The sequence below is a fragment of the Manis pentadactyla genome, chromosome X (assembly GCF_030020395.1).
Source record: "Manis pentadactyla isolate mManPen7 chromosome X, mManPen7.hap1, whole genome shotgun sequence".
Lineage (NCBI taxonomy): Eukaryota > Metazoa > Chordata > Mammalia > Pholidota > Manidae > Manis > Manis pentadactyla.
The window spans coordinates 14,063,105-14,078,964 of record NC_080038.1 but is presented as its reverse complement, the minus strand read 5'-3'; the positions used below and the strand labels follow the sequence as shown (position 1 = coordinate 14,078,964).

Below are 15,860 nucleotides of genomic sequence, written 5' to 3'. Positions count from 1 at the left end.
ATGCATTTTTTTATGTCCAGAGCCTTTGTCTAACATTATATTTCTGAGATTCATCAATATTGTTGTGTGTAGCTGTAGTAGACAGTTAAATTTCCCTCCGGAGAGACACTGCTATATCTTTGCTCAGCTATGTTAACGTTTTTGTTTGAGTGACTCATTTGGGAGAGTCGATCATATGCCATTATGAACAGAGAGAAGATAAAAGTACTGAAGAGGAGGGACAAACCAGAGGCATTTCACAATTTATTAATAAGTATATTATTAATATATAATACAATTTATTGGTCAAAAAAATCTAAGCCCTGTTCGGAAGAAGGATTCACCTTCTCGTCTAAGGTACTGTTGTGCCATATCCAAGGAAGGAATCACTCCCCCGGGGTACTGGTGATGGCTATGAAATTACAGGATCCTTAAAGATTGCCGGCTTTTCCTTGAGACTGAGAAATCATGATTTATCCCCACCTTTCCATGCCTGCATCCCCATAATCCCTGCACTATCTTACCCTGCACATAGCAGGTGCGGAACAGGTATTGGTTGAGTGAATGAGTGAAAAGTACAGCTAGCATTCTCCAGAGTCTCCACCATGTTTACCCAGCATAGCAACACTATCAGGCTGTGCTGTTAGCACAGTTTGCTAGAGGGGGAATCTTGGCCATTGGAAATAACTTGTCCAAAGTCATTCAGGCACTGTGTGGCAGAGCCGGGACCTTTGAACTCATGCTCTTTAGTCTTCACCACCCAATGTGCATGCACACTCTCGGGTTGGCGGAAGCTGCAGTGATGGCTAGGTTCATGGGTGCCCTGTGCCCAGGAGCTCTGCCAGCTGAGAACACACAGCCTTGTCTGTCCTGGCCATTTCCCCTGTGGCCGCATAGAGGTGGGCTGCTCAGTGGCCTGTCACTTGCCCCCTGCTTGTGCCTGAGCCTGTGGGTGGGTTGTGATTTCCTGGCTGCTTTCGTCCTCCCTCAACATCCCATGCCAACCTCTGCTGCTGTCATGGGGCTTTCACAGCCAACTCTTCCACTGTGAGAGGAACGGACATAATCTTAGTATTTGCAATTCTCTCTGTTGCCAAACTCCCTCCAGCCCCTGCCTCACTTCCCCAACATTTATTTCATCTGGTTAACTCCTATCCAACCCTCACATCTCATCTAGTTTATACTGGCCCTGAATAAGTATTTGTTGAATGAATGAGTAAATTAATGGTAAATGAAGCTTTTGAATTGTTTTGATATAAACTTTGCTTTAAAAAAAATGTTAACTGCCCTTCTGACTACTAAAAATGCAAGCAGTGACAATGAATTAATATGTAATAAAGAGGACATGCAGTGTACCCCTCCTTTTACAGTATGACATGAGTAGGGATAGATTATTTGTAAGATTTTGTGACCTCTTCTGATTCTTAGCATAGTTCTTAACTAGCCTTTATATAGTGGTAATAATTATATATACAGTGTTTTGTGTTTTTATTTCTTCTCTTGATATTTTGCCTATATCGATGTTTTCCATAAATTCATACTTGGACTACTTGCTTATCACTTTAACATAATTTCTCTCTGGGTGGTATTCCCATAATAAACATGGGTTTTGCTTTTTGTAGCCCATGCCCACTCGGTGTTGCCAATTCTCTGGAACCACAGTAATTTAAAGGAAGCAGGATTGCAGGTTGCCTTAGTTGAAGAACTGACCTTTTGGGTATTGCTGTGTCATGATTACGATAGTAAGCTTTAATAATATATTTTCCTCTTATTTTTTTCCAGAATGTTTTTCTCTGGTGGAGAGTGTGGCCATGTTGGTAGACATGAAGAACTTTTACTGACATTCAAGGTATTCCTTGTCATCATTTGTCTTCATGTCGTTCTAGTTACATCCCTGGAAGGTAAGGAACCTGTTTTCCTTCTTTTTTTTTTTTTTTAATCTGTGTCTGTGCATTTATATAGGATTTTTTTTTTACTTTGGTAAAAACATAACATAAAATGTGCCCTTTTAACCATTCAGTGGCATTAAATCTGTTCACAGTTTTGTGCAACCATCACCTCAATGCATTTTCAGGGAATTTTCATCATGTCAAATAGAAACTGTGTACCCATTAAACAGTAACTCTGCATTCCACCACCCCTCTAATCCCAGGTAACCTCTCTTCTTTCTGTCTTCATGTATTTGCCATTGTAGGTACTTCATGTAAGTGGAGTCATATAATATTTGTCCTTCTGTGTCTGGCTTATTTCACTTAGTATAATGTTTCCGAGGTTCATCCATGTTGTGGCATGTATCAGAATTTCATTCCTTTTTAAGGTTGAGTCATTCTCCATTGTATGTACATATCACATTTTTTAATCCATTCATCACTGATTCACTGATGGATCTTTGGGTTATTTCTACCTTTTGGCTCCCGTAAATAATGCTACTGTGAATATTGGTATATAAGTATAAGCTCCTGCTTTCAATTTTTTTGGGTATATATACTTATAGTGCAATTGCTGAGTCATGTGGTAATTCTATGTTTAATTCTTTGAGGATCTATCAAACTGTTTCCTGTAGTGGCTGCACCACTTTACATATCTACCAGCAAGGTGCAAGGATTCCAGCTTCTCTATATCCTTACAAACACTTGTTATTTTCTATTATTTTGACAATGGATTGAAATGGCATCTTATTGTGGTTTTGATTTGCATTTCCTTAATGATTAGTGATGTTTAGCATCTTCTCATGTGCTTATTAGCCATTTGTATATCTTTCTTGGAGACATGTCTTTTCAAATCTTTGACTCATTTTTGAATTGGGGTGTTTGGGTTTTTTGGTTGAGTTTTAGGAGGTCTTTATATATTTTGGATGCTAATCTCTTATCAGATATATGGTTTACACATATTTTCTCCCTATCTGTGGGTTGCCTTTTCATTCTCTTAACAGTGTCCTTTGATGCACAAAAGTTTTTAATTTTGATGAAGTCTAGTTTATCTATTTTCACTTTGTTGCTTGTGCTTTTGCTGTCATATCCAATAAATCATTGCCAAATCCGATGTCAAGAAGATTTTCCCCTCTGTTTTCTGCTAAGAGTTTTATAGTTTTAGCTCTTACTTGTAGGTCCTTCGATCCATTTTAAGTTCATTTCTGTATATGGTATAAGGTTAGGGTCCCACTTGATTCTTTAGCATGTGGGTATCCAGTTGCTCCTAGCACCATTTGTTGAAAAAACTGGCCTTTCCCCATTTCATGGTCTTGGCACTGCCAAAAATCAATTGGCCTTATATGTGAGTGTCTTTCTGGTGTTTATTTGTTTTAAAAGTATTCTCTTGAAGGCATTTCTGCATGAAAATTTAAGGGAGGTGGAGAATCAGCGAATGACACAGCACAGTTTTCAGAAAAGAGAGTATCTTTAGAAGCTCAAAAGACAAGGAGAAAAAATACTTGAGGAAGGCAGTAAAAACGGTCAGAAAACCTGGGGCTGCAGTATCTGTAGGTACAACTGCCAAAAGAATACAGTGCTATGCACATGTCAAGAATCCTCACTAGCAATGTTGTTTAGGAAGACATTATTAAGAGTATACAGAGAAATACCTTTCTTATTCAGAAGAGAGTGGCAGGACCAATCAATCTTTGTTGGATAAAGCAAATATCTACTAGCAGCCAACAACATGTAAACAAACATGGACAACATACATACACACACACACACATGCTAAAAACTAAATGGAAAACTTCCTAACAAGCTAAAAAACAACTGACAATATTTCAAAAAGTAGGCAGTGGGGCATGTCAAGAAGCCACAATACTTTACAAAAAGAAATGGTAAGAGCTAATTGTGTATTGACTGCTATAATGGCCAGGTCCCAGGGCTCTTTACATACAATCACTCTCTTAAGCTTCTCAACCAAATCTATAAGGGAGAGATTCTAGTCTTAGCCTGTTTTCCAGATCAAGAAACTGGGGCTCAGAGAGATAAGTAACTTGCTCAGGAAGTGACCCATCTGGGATTTGTACCCTGCTCTGAATTTTGTGTTCGTAACCACAAAACCAGAGTTCTCAAACTTGAGCGTGCATTAGAATGACCTGGAGGGCTTGTTAAAACACAAATTTCTGGGTCCTTTCCCGAGTTTTTGATTTTGTAGGCTGGGGGTGGGACCTGAGAACTGACATTTCTAACAAGTTCCCAGGTGATGTTGGATGTGACTGGTTCAGACTACCCTTTGAGAACCACGGCCTACACAATGGGCAGAAAACATAAGTAGGGAGAGAAACTCCAGATACATGTCATGGGATACAGATTCTGTGTGGCCACGTGATTCATATAGACAATGCTTGCATATCATCACCTTGGGGCATTAAAACATCACTGTGGGATTGGCAGGGCATAAATCAAATGCCCCTACTTTACTGATGAGTAAATGTCCTCAGAGATGTTATTGGTTAGGAAGTGGCAGAGCCAGACTAGATACTAGATCTTTGGGCTCATGTTTCAGTGCTTTTCCACCACAGCTGTAGATGAGGAAGGAAAGTAGAACACGAGGAGAAAAAAAAGTCATCAAGAGGAAAGTTCCTTGGTAGAAATAAATCTTTTTTTGAAAAAGTATATTTAAAAATGATGCAAATGGGGCAGGTAAACAGAAAAGTGCATGGCTCTGAAATAAACCTGAGTAAGGAAAACCAGAGGGGATGCTTAAGGCATGTATTTCTTGCTATGGCTCTCTGAGGAACTGATTTCTTAAAGCAGTGGTCCTCAAGTGTGGGCACCAGACAAGGAGCATCAGCATCACCTAGGAGCTTTTTAGACATACGGATTCTCAGGGCCCCCAAGACCTGTGGAATCAGAAACTCTGAGGGTGGGACCCAGCAGTCTGTGTTAATCAGCCTGCCAGGTGATGCTGATGCATGCCCAAGTGTAGAACCATTGTCTTAAAGAATTGGCTAAAGCGTTACTGCTGGCAGCATGGTAAGAGTAGAAAGGTGACCAGATCTTGGGTGAGAGCCCTCCCCATGCCTGCCACCTGCTGTGTGTGTGGTCTTGATTTGCCCTACACCAGTATGAGCCTCTATTTCCTCTTCTTCAAAATGGGTATGAGCATGAGCTCCCTTAAGGGGCTCTTGTAAGGCTCAATATATATTTTTTAAAAACCTGTGAAGACAAAGGTTTTTCCTTTTTTTTCCAGCTTTATTGACATATAATTGACATATAACATTTTGTCTGTAAAATCTTTCTGAATAGTGTTTTGAGATCTGGAAAAAGCTAAATAGGATTTCACTATTGTCTTTCAGAACTCCCATTAAGAGTATTCATGTTTTTTAATAATCACTTTGATAGACTTACCATCTGAGCCCTTACAAAAGGCTACCTCATTTGAAGCTCACTCAATAGCCCTTTGAAGTAGGCACTATTATTAGCTCCATTTTACAGATGAGGAAACTGAGGCACAGAGAAGGTAAGCAACTTGCCCTAGGTTAAATGTTTGAGTTGCAGAGCTGCAATTCAAATTCAGGCCTTCTGATCCAAAGTGTATGTTTAACCACTATACCTTTCTGACTTTCAGCATTCTTAACCTCTCTGCTATGCTAGGCTCAGTAGCTTGATGGTTGTGCATCTATAGATTAAAAGTAATGGTGGAATCCATAATTGTGAGCACTACTGAATGTCGGATCAGATCATCCAGATGGCTCACAGGCACCATCTCTGTGAACAACTTTGGACTGAAATAGGTTCTCTTCAGTCAGGATGACTTAGGTCTGGTCCTTGATGAAGGCCAAGGGGACTGACCTGCTATTTCTACATAGGATACTCAGTTGTGCGGTAATGAGTGCCTGCTGTGTACCCAGCATTACTAGCTGCTGAGAGAACATCATCTCTGACTCCAGGGAGTTTACACTCCACTTGGAGGGACATCACCATGACACATGAGAACAATACAAACTGTACCTAAATCCTAAACTGTGGTTCAGTGCTATAGGCCTCTAACATATGGCCTTTGGCCAAATATGTGTATTAATCTAGTTAAATGCTAAGGCACCTGTAGCAGATGCTATTGTTGCCCTGCCCAGATACCCTTGGCCCACTCCAGAGGTCACCTGTGGGTGATCCTCTGTGGGGGGTGCTCTGTGCTCATGGGACCACGTTTGGTCTATGCATGGAACAAACCAGAAGAGCCAGGGAGTTAACACCTCCAAACAGTGAGGGATGGGAGTTGGTATTTACTCATGCCAGCATCCTTGTCTCTTGGTGGGACAGCACTGAGGTGTGTTCTACACACCTATAGATTGTTGAATTGTGCCCCAGTTGCCCATGGTAGTAACCTGGTACCATTATTGGCTTTATTTCTTTCCCTGTCCTACTTCTCTATTCCCTCCTCCTGCTTCCTGGAGTCATCCCCGTTCGGAACCACACTCATCTTCCAAGGTCCAGCCAAATATTACCACCTCTATAAAACCGGCCCTGAACACTTCAAAACAATTACATCTCTCTCCCAGTTCTCTTTTCTCTTTCTCCGTATGTTTTTGTGCTTGTCGCTTTGTAACATGTCATTATATCCTTCCCTTGCCTCCTGAGTTCTTTCAGTGCATTGTCGTGCCAGGTGAGAGGAGAATTCAGGTTTGGCAAGGTGGGTGGAAAACCATGAAAGGAAGACTAATGAGTACTGAGGGCCTGCTCTGGGCCAGGCCCTTCTAGGTGCTTTATGTACATCATCTCATTTAACCTCCACAAACTCTTCATGGTAGATAATTTTAGTCTCAGTTTGCGGATGAAGAAACTGAGTATCAAACAGAGTAAGTCATTTGCCTGGAATCACACAGCTCAGAGGATTCCCCATCAAAATCTGTAGCCTGTACTGTTCATACTATACCAGGCTGCCCAGTAAGTGTCTGAAGACCAAATGAATGGGTCCCTGAGGCATGGGGAGAAGATGGAGAGGGAGCTGTTGGCCGCCGAGAACAGCCATTCCCCCTGGCTCTGGGGGATCTGGACTGCAAACACAGTAGCTTCACCCTGGAAGCCTGAGAGATGACTCAGTAGCTCTTGACAAGAGGAGCTAGGTCTGGCATGCTCTCATTAGGCCACTGGCCAACAGAGAGAATCCTTAGACCTTATCACTTAGTTATGCAATTTGGTGATGTTTGACGGAGTCATTCTTGGTCTACCAGAAGCCCAAATGAGCTTTGGTAGGTAATACCTCTAGCCTCTAGCTCTCCTGGGTCCCTTGCCAATGCCTTTTTTCTTTTTTTTCTTTTGTCTTTGAAGGAGGTCATCTTTTAGGTACAACTTTTTCCAGAGGGTAAGATGACATAATAGTGGAAGAAGGTTGTAATTTTACTTGCAGAGTTGTCTTCCCCCCATTTGGAAGCAATTACGCATTTGAGCTAGTTCGGTGATTTCATAAGCTGTACTCCCCAACTTACTCTCTCTGGGCTGGGCCTAGATCTTCCTATGCTTCAGGCATTTCCAGTGGCAGTTTCCTCCGTAATTCTCCTTCTCCGTGGCCTCAGTCTTATTCTCTACCCTCTCAATGCTTTGTCCACCCAAGTCTTCCCTTGTGCAGCACATGTTAGAGCTGCAGGAGGTAGACTATATGCTCCTGAAAGTCTGGGGACCTGTCTTGTTTGACCCTGCCCTCCAATACCAAACCCAGTGCTGGTCTGCTTCTCTCTCAGTTCCCTATCTATAAAAATGAAATCATAAATACCATGGTGATCTGACTGATTCTAAGCCAATCTCACAACTTCCTCAAATCCCACTCCCCACACACAGGCATGGGGCTACCTGTAGCAGGCCCTGATGCTTTCCCTGGTGAATAGAAGTGGTGACAAGGAATGACAGAGATTCCAAATAGGTTGGAAGGGAAACTGAAAGCAGAGGACATTGTGTCCCACTTTCCACTTAGAACTCCTGGAGAGAACTCCTCACAGGGTTCTTGTATATCAACACAGGGCAATGGTAAAGATTAGAAATGGTGGCATAGTGTATTTATATAGAGAGAAGGCTGAAGATGGTGTCCTGTCTAGTCTTTCTTGTCTCTTGTGTGGCAGAGTGGGGATTCTAGTTTGCCCTCATGTTTTTAATAGGAAGCTGTGTTGTGAGCCAGGGACAGGGCTGCAGAGACAATGGTGTGGACAACTTAGATCAGGAGCCAGATGGAGGAACTGACAGACACTCAGCGGTGAGAGCTGAGGGGACCTAGGTCAGCAAAAGGGGACCTAGGCTTGGATGTGATTCTGAGAGAGTAGACCATGGACCAAGCCTTCAGCAGTGGGTGCCAGCTGGATGCCCAAGAACTCCACAGGGTGAGGGAGATCTCTGGAGAGGCCATGGAGAACCCAGGGCTCAGCATGGGCTGTGCTCAGAGATCCAGGCCCCTTCTCCCTGCTGCCAAAGTGACACCAGTACCCCACTCCCAACCTGAAAGCCATCTTGACTAACAGAAGGAGAAGGAGGGAAAAGAAAGAGTATGCATTTATCCTAAGGACATTGAGTTAACGCGAGACCATTTTAGAGCAAAAGAGGGAGCTACTTTTAATCATCAGGTTTAAGGATCCTTTTCCTGTACCTCTGGAATGGAGGCTCCAAAATGAGATGGAGCCACCTGAAACATCAGAGGAGGCTCAGGGATTTTAAAACTTTATTTAGTGCTGCTATTGTTTGTACATCTAAATTATATCCATACATTTTAAGCCAACTCTAAAACAAATCCATATTGAACACTTATGGTGTTAGGACACTTGGTAGGAATTGCTGAAGGCCATTATCATATCCTAAATTCTGCTGCTCCTCCTTGTTTTACCATTTCAGGTTCGAAGAAATATGTAGTCAGATCCTCCCTTTTTAAGGGGTGACATCTTTTTCCTCTCTGTATCCTCCATAGTGTCTAGCATAAAATACATGCTCAATGAGCTCTGGTTGGTTGGTTGGTTTTGATTGGTGACTCCAAAGTCTAGAGATACTCTAAAACGTGGGCCTCTCCCCTCAGCATCACTAACATTATCCTCATCTGAACTCAGTGAGTTCTGATACAACACATATTGCTCCTCTAAACTTCTACATAGACTTCAGTGAAGTGGCTCTACATTGGCTAGAATTACCCTTGAAGAGCACATTTCGTCTCCTCCATATGATGAAGGGCTCAGGTGGATTGCCTATTAGGAGTCCTTTACATTCTGACATTCTGTGAGTTTAATTACACAGTAGGGACAGTCTGCAGATTCCTCATTTGTTGTCCTGGGATACTGGGGATGGGATCCTTGGGATCTTCCTTGAGCTGAGAACCACCCATCTCTGCAATCCCATTTTAAGGCTGCTCTCCTATTCAAAGTTCCTAATTGGAAACAGTTTAGTAGAAGTCGTATTTTTTCAAACTATATTTCTTTTTGCATGAGATGATTTCAAAGGCTGTTAAAGTTACAATGAAACCAGTGAATCTCTTGATTTCTAAATTGACAAAAGCTTCAGAAGTGGCTTTTGGTGACTGGTAAACCTCCCAGTTGCCAGTGCTGTTCTTGCCTTGCTTCATGGAAAAGTCCCAGTGTCTCTAGGAGCAATAGCTCATAATATTGAATATTAAACAGCAGCAGCAGCAACCCAGCTGAACATTTCTGTAGGTCTTCAAGGTTTCCGAAGCACCTTGACATACATCAATCACCTCACCGTGTCCACATGAGGTAGGCAGAGAAATTTGTATTATCCCCACTTTGCTTATGAGAAGAATGAAGCTCAAAGCAGTGGAGTAACTTTGTAGGTTACCCAGTAAGAAACATTATCAAGGTCCTGCAAGCAGCTCTCCTTTACTCCAGTCCGCACAAAGTGCTTGCTTTTCGCCATACAAGTACGTTTTAGCAAGATCTTTAACAATGGAGACTTTAATCATAAGGAGTGTCCTTCTTGACCATGGATTGGCAAACCTTTTCTTTGAAGAGCTAGATAATAAATATTTTTGCTTTGTTGACCATATGATCTCCGTGGCAGCTACTCAACTCTGCTGGTATAGCTTGAAAGCAGCCATAGACAATATATAAATAAACAGGCATGGCTTTGTACCAATAAAACTTAATTTGCCAACACAGCTGGTGGGATTTGGCCAATGGGCTGTAGTTTATGGACCCCAGTCTAAATGGATTGGAGGTGGTACACCACATTGCACTGACCATTTATATGACAACCATTCCTTGCTTTTTATTTGCTGGCAATGCCCTGGCTTCAAAGGGTGCTTACTCCTTTCCACATGACTCAGGAGGAAATCCAGATGACTGTAAGCCAACTATGGAAATGCAACTATGGAAATGCTGTTCCTTGCCAGTGTTTGAGTTAGGTGTAGGCATGTGACCTACTTTTGATCAGTAAGATGCATGGGAAAATCTGCTGGGTTACATGGAGGAAAAATTTACCCGCTCTTAAGATGAGAATCAAGGAAAAACAGTTCCTCTTTCTTCCTCTGGGCTCATGCTGTACAATATGATAGCCACTAGGCACATATGGCTATGTAAATTAAAATTAATTAAAATTAAATGAAATTAAAATTCAGTTCCTCAGTAGCACCAGCCGCATTTCAAGTGCTCAGGAGTCACACAGGGCTAGTGGTTGCTGTACTGGACATCATTGCTGAAAGTTCTGTTGGATGGTGCTGTATTTGGACATTTTTGTGTCTGGGATGCCTGAAACAGTGGTACCCATGTTAAAAACATGGAGAGTAGCTAGCAACTGCAAGTGGAAAATGCAAATAATCACTGAGTTTTGAAGATGTTGAGTCCCTGAGTTAATGGTACCCTGAGGATAAAAGAACAGAAGGATGGAAAGGGCCTGGGTCTTTGTTGCTCTCCTTGAGCTGCAGGACCAATCTTAGAACTGTTTGTTTTGGGATTTCTTGTTAAGTGGGCTGAACAAATGTCCTTAATGTATATGGTACTTTTAATTGGGTGTTCTGTGCCTTGCCCCTGAAAGCATTTTAACACATATAAGAGTTAACTTTACAAAGGTTTACTATGTGTCATGTTGTTATAAGGGCTTCATGTATTAACCTCAGTGAATCCTAACAATAGCTACAATCGGGTGTCAATCCCTCATTTCCTAAATGAGGGAACTGAGGCTTGGATGATGTGAGTTGCATCCGAGTTCACACAGCTGGAAAGGGGAGGTGGTGGGATTTTAGAACTTGTGTCCTAAACCACTTCCTCAGTGTTTAGTCCTTGAGGCAGTTGAAAATGATTTTCATATGACTTTGCCATATTCATTCATCCTGGGGTAGATTTGTACCCCTGAAGGACTGGATAAAGATGAAGAGAGATGTGAGGAATAAAAGCAATAGCTCTGCTGATTTAATCTATTAGGGAGTAAGTTGTTCCAAGAGAACATGCTGTTGAAATATACCTTGATGCAGGTACATCTTACTTCAAGGAAATAACAAGAAACACACTGATCTTGGCAAGTAGTCTTGTGTTCATAAGATCATAGTGCCATAAAAAGCCATCAAGATAAATTGAGGATGCTTTTGCAGTGATGTCCGTGGAAATTATAACGCTGATTTTTAGTATCAGTATCCTTTTTGACCTATAGCCTTTTCTCTTTTTTTCTTTTAGGATGCACAGAGAATAAAGTAAAAGCTTCTCTCATCGGTATAGTATTTAGTGTAGTACAGAATTTTGTTAATTTAAAAGACAGAAATGAAAATATAAAATGGTAAAACAGGCAATAGTCTTGCTTTGGTGACTAAAGTACAATTGCTTAGAATTATCTGATTAACTCAATAAACAAGAACTGAACACATAGCTGTGTTGTGTTTCAACTATATAGACTTTCTTTGTCTTGCTCCTAATATAACATATGATTTGTTATTGCACTGATTTGGATTCACAGTAGAATCTAACAGATTTTGAGGTTTGGTGTACCGGTAGGAGGGGAAGAGTCTGAATTGGTGAAGAATTTTCAGTTAGGATATTTTCAGAGTAATATCACTAAAACTCTGTTTGAGGCCAGGGCTTTGTTTATTCCCTGCTGTAACCCCAGTGCCTCACATAGAGCAGGCCTTCAAAAATTGGAATAAATGAATAAACTCTGGGCAAGCCCCTTCATATTCCTGAGCTTGTTTCCTCATTTGAAGACTGTGGGGACTGGACTGGTTTGGTATCTAGTGTTTTCCCTACTTACGACTTACTTTGTAATTCTTTTCTTCCAGTGAGTTCCAAGTCATAAAGGATGCTATCTTTCATATGAGTTAAGTAAATATTTTCCCCCATTTTTTGGTCAGTGAAGATATATATATAACTAACCATATCCAGTGTTTGTGATCAGCAATAGAAAAACCAGTATAGATATAATTTCAAACAAAGTAAATGTCACACTCTAATTTTCTCATGTAGCCTATTGTGAGTAAATAAGCAATTTTTGAAATAATGAAATATAGTCTAAGTGACTACCTTGGCCAGTTTTCTAGATTTACAGTATTTTACTAGGTCATCTTCAAGTCTCCTTTACCTCTGAAATAGATTTCTGTGAACTTCAGTTTCCTGATGTGTAATGCAAAGAGATGAAACCCCACCCTGATCCCACCCCCACCCGGGTCCTTCTAGGACATGTCTTCCTGTGATCCTGAGCTATGGAAACTTGAATTAGACAAACACAGTATTGTAATAGATATTTTCACTAATCCAGCATTAGTGAATAGATAAGAATATTTTGTAGTTAGAATGGAAATCACATACATGCAAATCTAGGAAAGAAGCCATCTTCGTGATTTTTAAAATGCTCCTCTACAAATTACTGATACAGTGTTTGCATTAATAAAAAAAATTCCCAGTTTATTTTATAAAGTAACCTTTATACAAGGACACAGAATCATCTAGTCGGAATGCATAATAATTACCACTTACTGTTGGAACAGTGATAAAATACTTTATAAATGTAATCTAATTTCATCCAAAGTAATCACCCCCATTTTACAGATGAAGAAATACAAGCAGAGAAATGTTAGAAACTTACTCAATGCAGAGCCCGGATTTGAAGCCAAGTTAAGTCTCCTTAAAGAGCCCAGTCACTTAATAACATTTAAAGCAGGGTGAAGGAGGCATGCTCATTCATCCATTGGAAAAAATGGACATGGGCATTTTCTTCATACGGAGAAGATCACAAAGTCAAGAGTTACATATTATTAAAAGTGAGGAATCCCAAATCAGACTTTTAAAGCTCATGACAAGCTAAACACAATATTAAGGAGAAGGCATTAGAATAGGAGTCACTAACACACAAAGGCCAAAAGGCCTGCTAAGGGTCTTTACCCAGAAATGCTACAGCAAAGGTTTAAGGTTTACACAGCTTCAAAACAGAGGCAACTAAAACATACAACTTTTCCAACTAAGTAGTATGCAGCAGGAATACCCACAATTCCAGCCTTTCTTAGTGGCTTTTACTAGTATGTAGCTGTTTACAGAGAGCTGGTTTGTCACATGGGAGTCCTACTCTTGAGGGCCATGAAAAAACCATTATATGGATGTTCGCTGAGAGTAAACCTGGGAGATGAGTCACAAAGAAGGTGGGATTCATATACATCCTTAAAGTGGCAAGGATTCTTCCTCCTCTGATTCATATTTTGACTTTTGACTTTGTCAATATTATGATAAAGAACAAGAGAGAAAATGGTGGCGAGGCAGGGGGACTTTAGCATTAATTTTGACCCATCATTAATTTCATGGGTATTAGTTATGCCACAGCACTCATATTAAATCTGCTATGGCAGACTGGCTAGCGGCTCACCATACTTTTATTTTTTCTTCCTCAGTACACAGCCAGACTACATTTCCCAGCTGTCCTTGCAATTAGAAGTATCCATGTGACTGAGTTCTGGCCAGGGGATGTGGGCAGAAGTGATGTTTGCTACTTCCAGGCCTAGCCATTAAAAATCTTCCACCTGATCCCCTCATTCTCCCTCCTTCCCTGTTTGCCTGCTGGATGTTACTCTCCAGAGCAAACCTGGAATTTTCATGCTGGAGAAGGCAGTGCCTCTGCCGACCAGGGTCCCTGAATGACTGCATAGAGCAGGTGCCCCTTACTCTGTGCCCCGACCCTTGGCCCCTAGGCTGCTGATTGGACTTTACATATAGAAAATAAACTTCTGTATTTTTTTAAATCCCTGAGATTTTTTAAATCCCTGAGGGTTTATTTGTTGCAGTGGCTTGCCTAACCTTAACCAATACATCTGACTATGACCCTTCTCACTAGGATTGTTGGTACATCTCATTCTGCCATTGGAAGGTGTGGTGGGGTGAGGTAAGCATGAACCGAGGTTCATACAATCTCAGAAATCTGGAGGAGTCCATCATGGTCACTACTGAGATGCTCATTGTCTAATCAGGAGAAAGTCATATGAGGGTAAGAGGTTCTACCAGAGCCACCCACTCCTTTTTTGCCAACCCAGGCCACTGGGACCTTCACAGGATAGCAGAAGTTAAAGACTATAGGCTCTGGACTTCCTGGGGTTAAATCTTACCCCTGTCATTTATTAAGTCTAACTGTAACAAGGTATTATTCAATTATTGTGCTTCAGTTTCCTTATCTGTAAAGTAGCAGTACATCTCTCCTAGAGTATGTAGATTAAATGAGTTAATGCATGTAAAACAGATGCCTGTAATGCATCTGACACATTATAAGAACTCAGTAAATACTAGCCATTATCATTAGAGACCTTTACAGTCTAATAAAATTTTGTAGTAATGGATGTGTTCTATATCTCTACTGCCCAATACCATAGCTACCACCTACATGTGGCTGGCTATTGGGCACTTGAAACATGACTGAGGAAATGAATTTTACATTTTATTTAACTTTAATTTAATTAAATTTAAATAGCTACATGTGCCTAGTGGCTACTACATTGAGAAGTGCAGCTATAGACCATTTGTTCTAATTGCTTCAGATTTTTTCTATTTCATATTGTATAAGTCAAGGTTCAATCACAGAAGGAGAATACCTAGGGACACGGACACAGAGACACACACACACACACACACACACACACACACTGGAATTTCCCTAGGCACACGGACACACACACACACACACACACACACACACACACACACACACCGGAATTTATCAGAGATTTCACCTTATACAACTGTGGGAGCTATAAAGCTGTTGTCTTCACATCCAATGCTATGCTGGAACTTGACATCTCTGACGGGTAGGTAGTAGGGACGGGAGGATGGATATAAGATGGGGGAGTGCAAAAACAAGCTGGAACCCACAAACATGAATTGTAGCCACAAAACAAACTGAAACCCACGTCAGTTCTTGTTACCTGTGACCTTGGTGGTGTGGATGTACTGCAGAAGCTGAATCCTCCAGCACAAAATTGCATACATACCTGGCCCAGGAGTTGGAGAAGCTAAAGGAGGATCCAGGGGATGGTGGAGCAGTTGCAGGCTGGCAGTCCCTCATATTAATGAGGTGAGGCAGCTAATAACTGCCAACATGTGGGGCCTGTAAAGTGGCTGCTGCTCCACTTTTGCCCACTTCTGCCACAAGAAACTCTCTTGTGTCCCACACTACCCAGAAACATACAGCAATGGCATCCCGGGAAATTTAGCTCAGCCTAGTCATGATGCCGCATCACAAAGTCCCCACACATACTAGAAAGCTAATGAGCTCAGTTTTGTGTCTGTTAATTCTTCTAAATAAAACATGATGTGAACATTTCCCGAGACTAGTTGTTTTATTCTGCAACTGGCCTAAAGATGTTCTGAAAGCCAGGTGACATTATCTTTGAGTAGTCAGATAAATTTTTCAGTTTTAAGTTTTTCTTTATCCTTTTTTTTGCTTTAGAATTTTCTCCATATAAACCCACATTATTATTATAATCAGAAAAGAAACTAATGTTAATTTTTAGAAGCCAGCCTA

The 15,860-nt window shown here is 41.1% G+C and overlaps 1 protein-coding gene across 5 annotated transcripts in view; it reads left to right on the top strand.

Moving 5' to 3' along the window:
- The window catches only part of ADGRG2 (adhesion G protein-coupled receptor G2), a 119,417-nt gene that overhangs the window by 49,829 nt on the left and 53,728 nt on the right, over positions 1-15,860 (top strand). For all 5 annotated transcript variants that reach the window (XM_057495949.1, XM_057495951.1, XM_057495950.1 and 2 more), the window contains one exon: positions 1,762-1,880. In XM_057495949.1, coding sequence (XP_057351932.1) covers positions 1,763-1,880 — 118 coding nt within the window. In that variant the 5' untranslated portion in view covers position 1,762. The remainder of the gene's footprint in view (positions 1-1,761; positions 1,881-15,860) is intronic.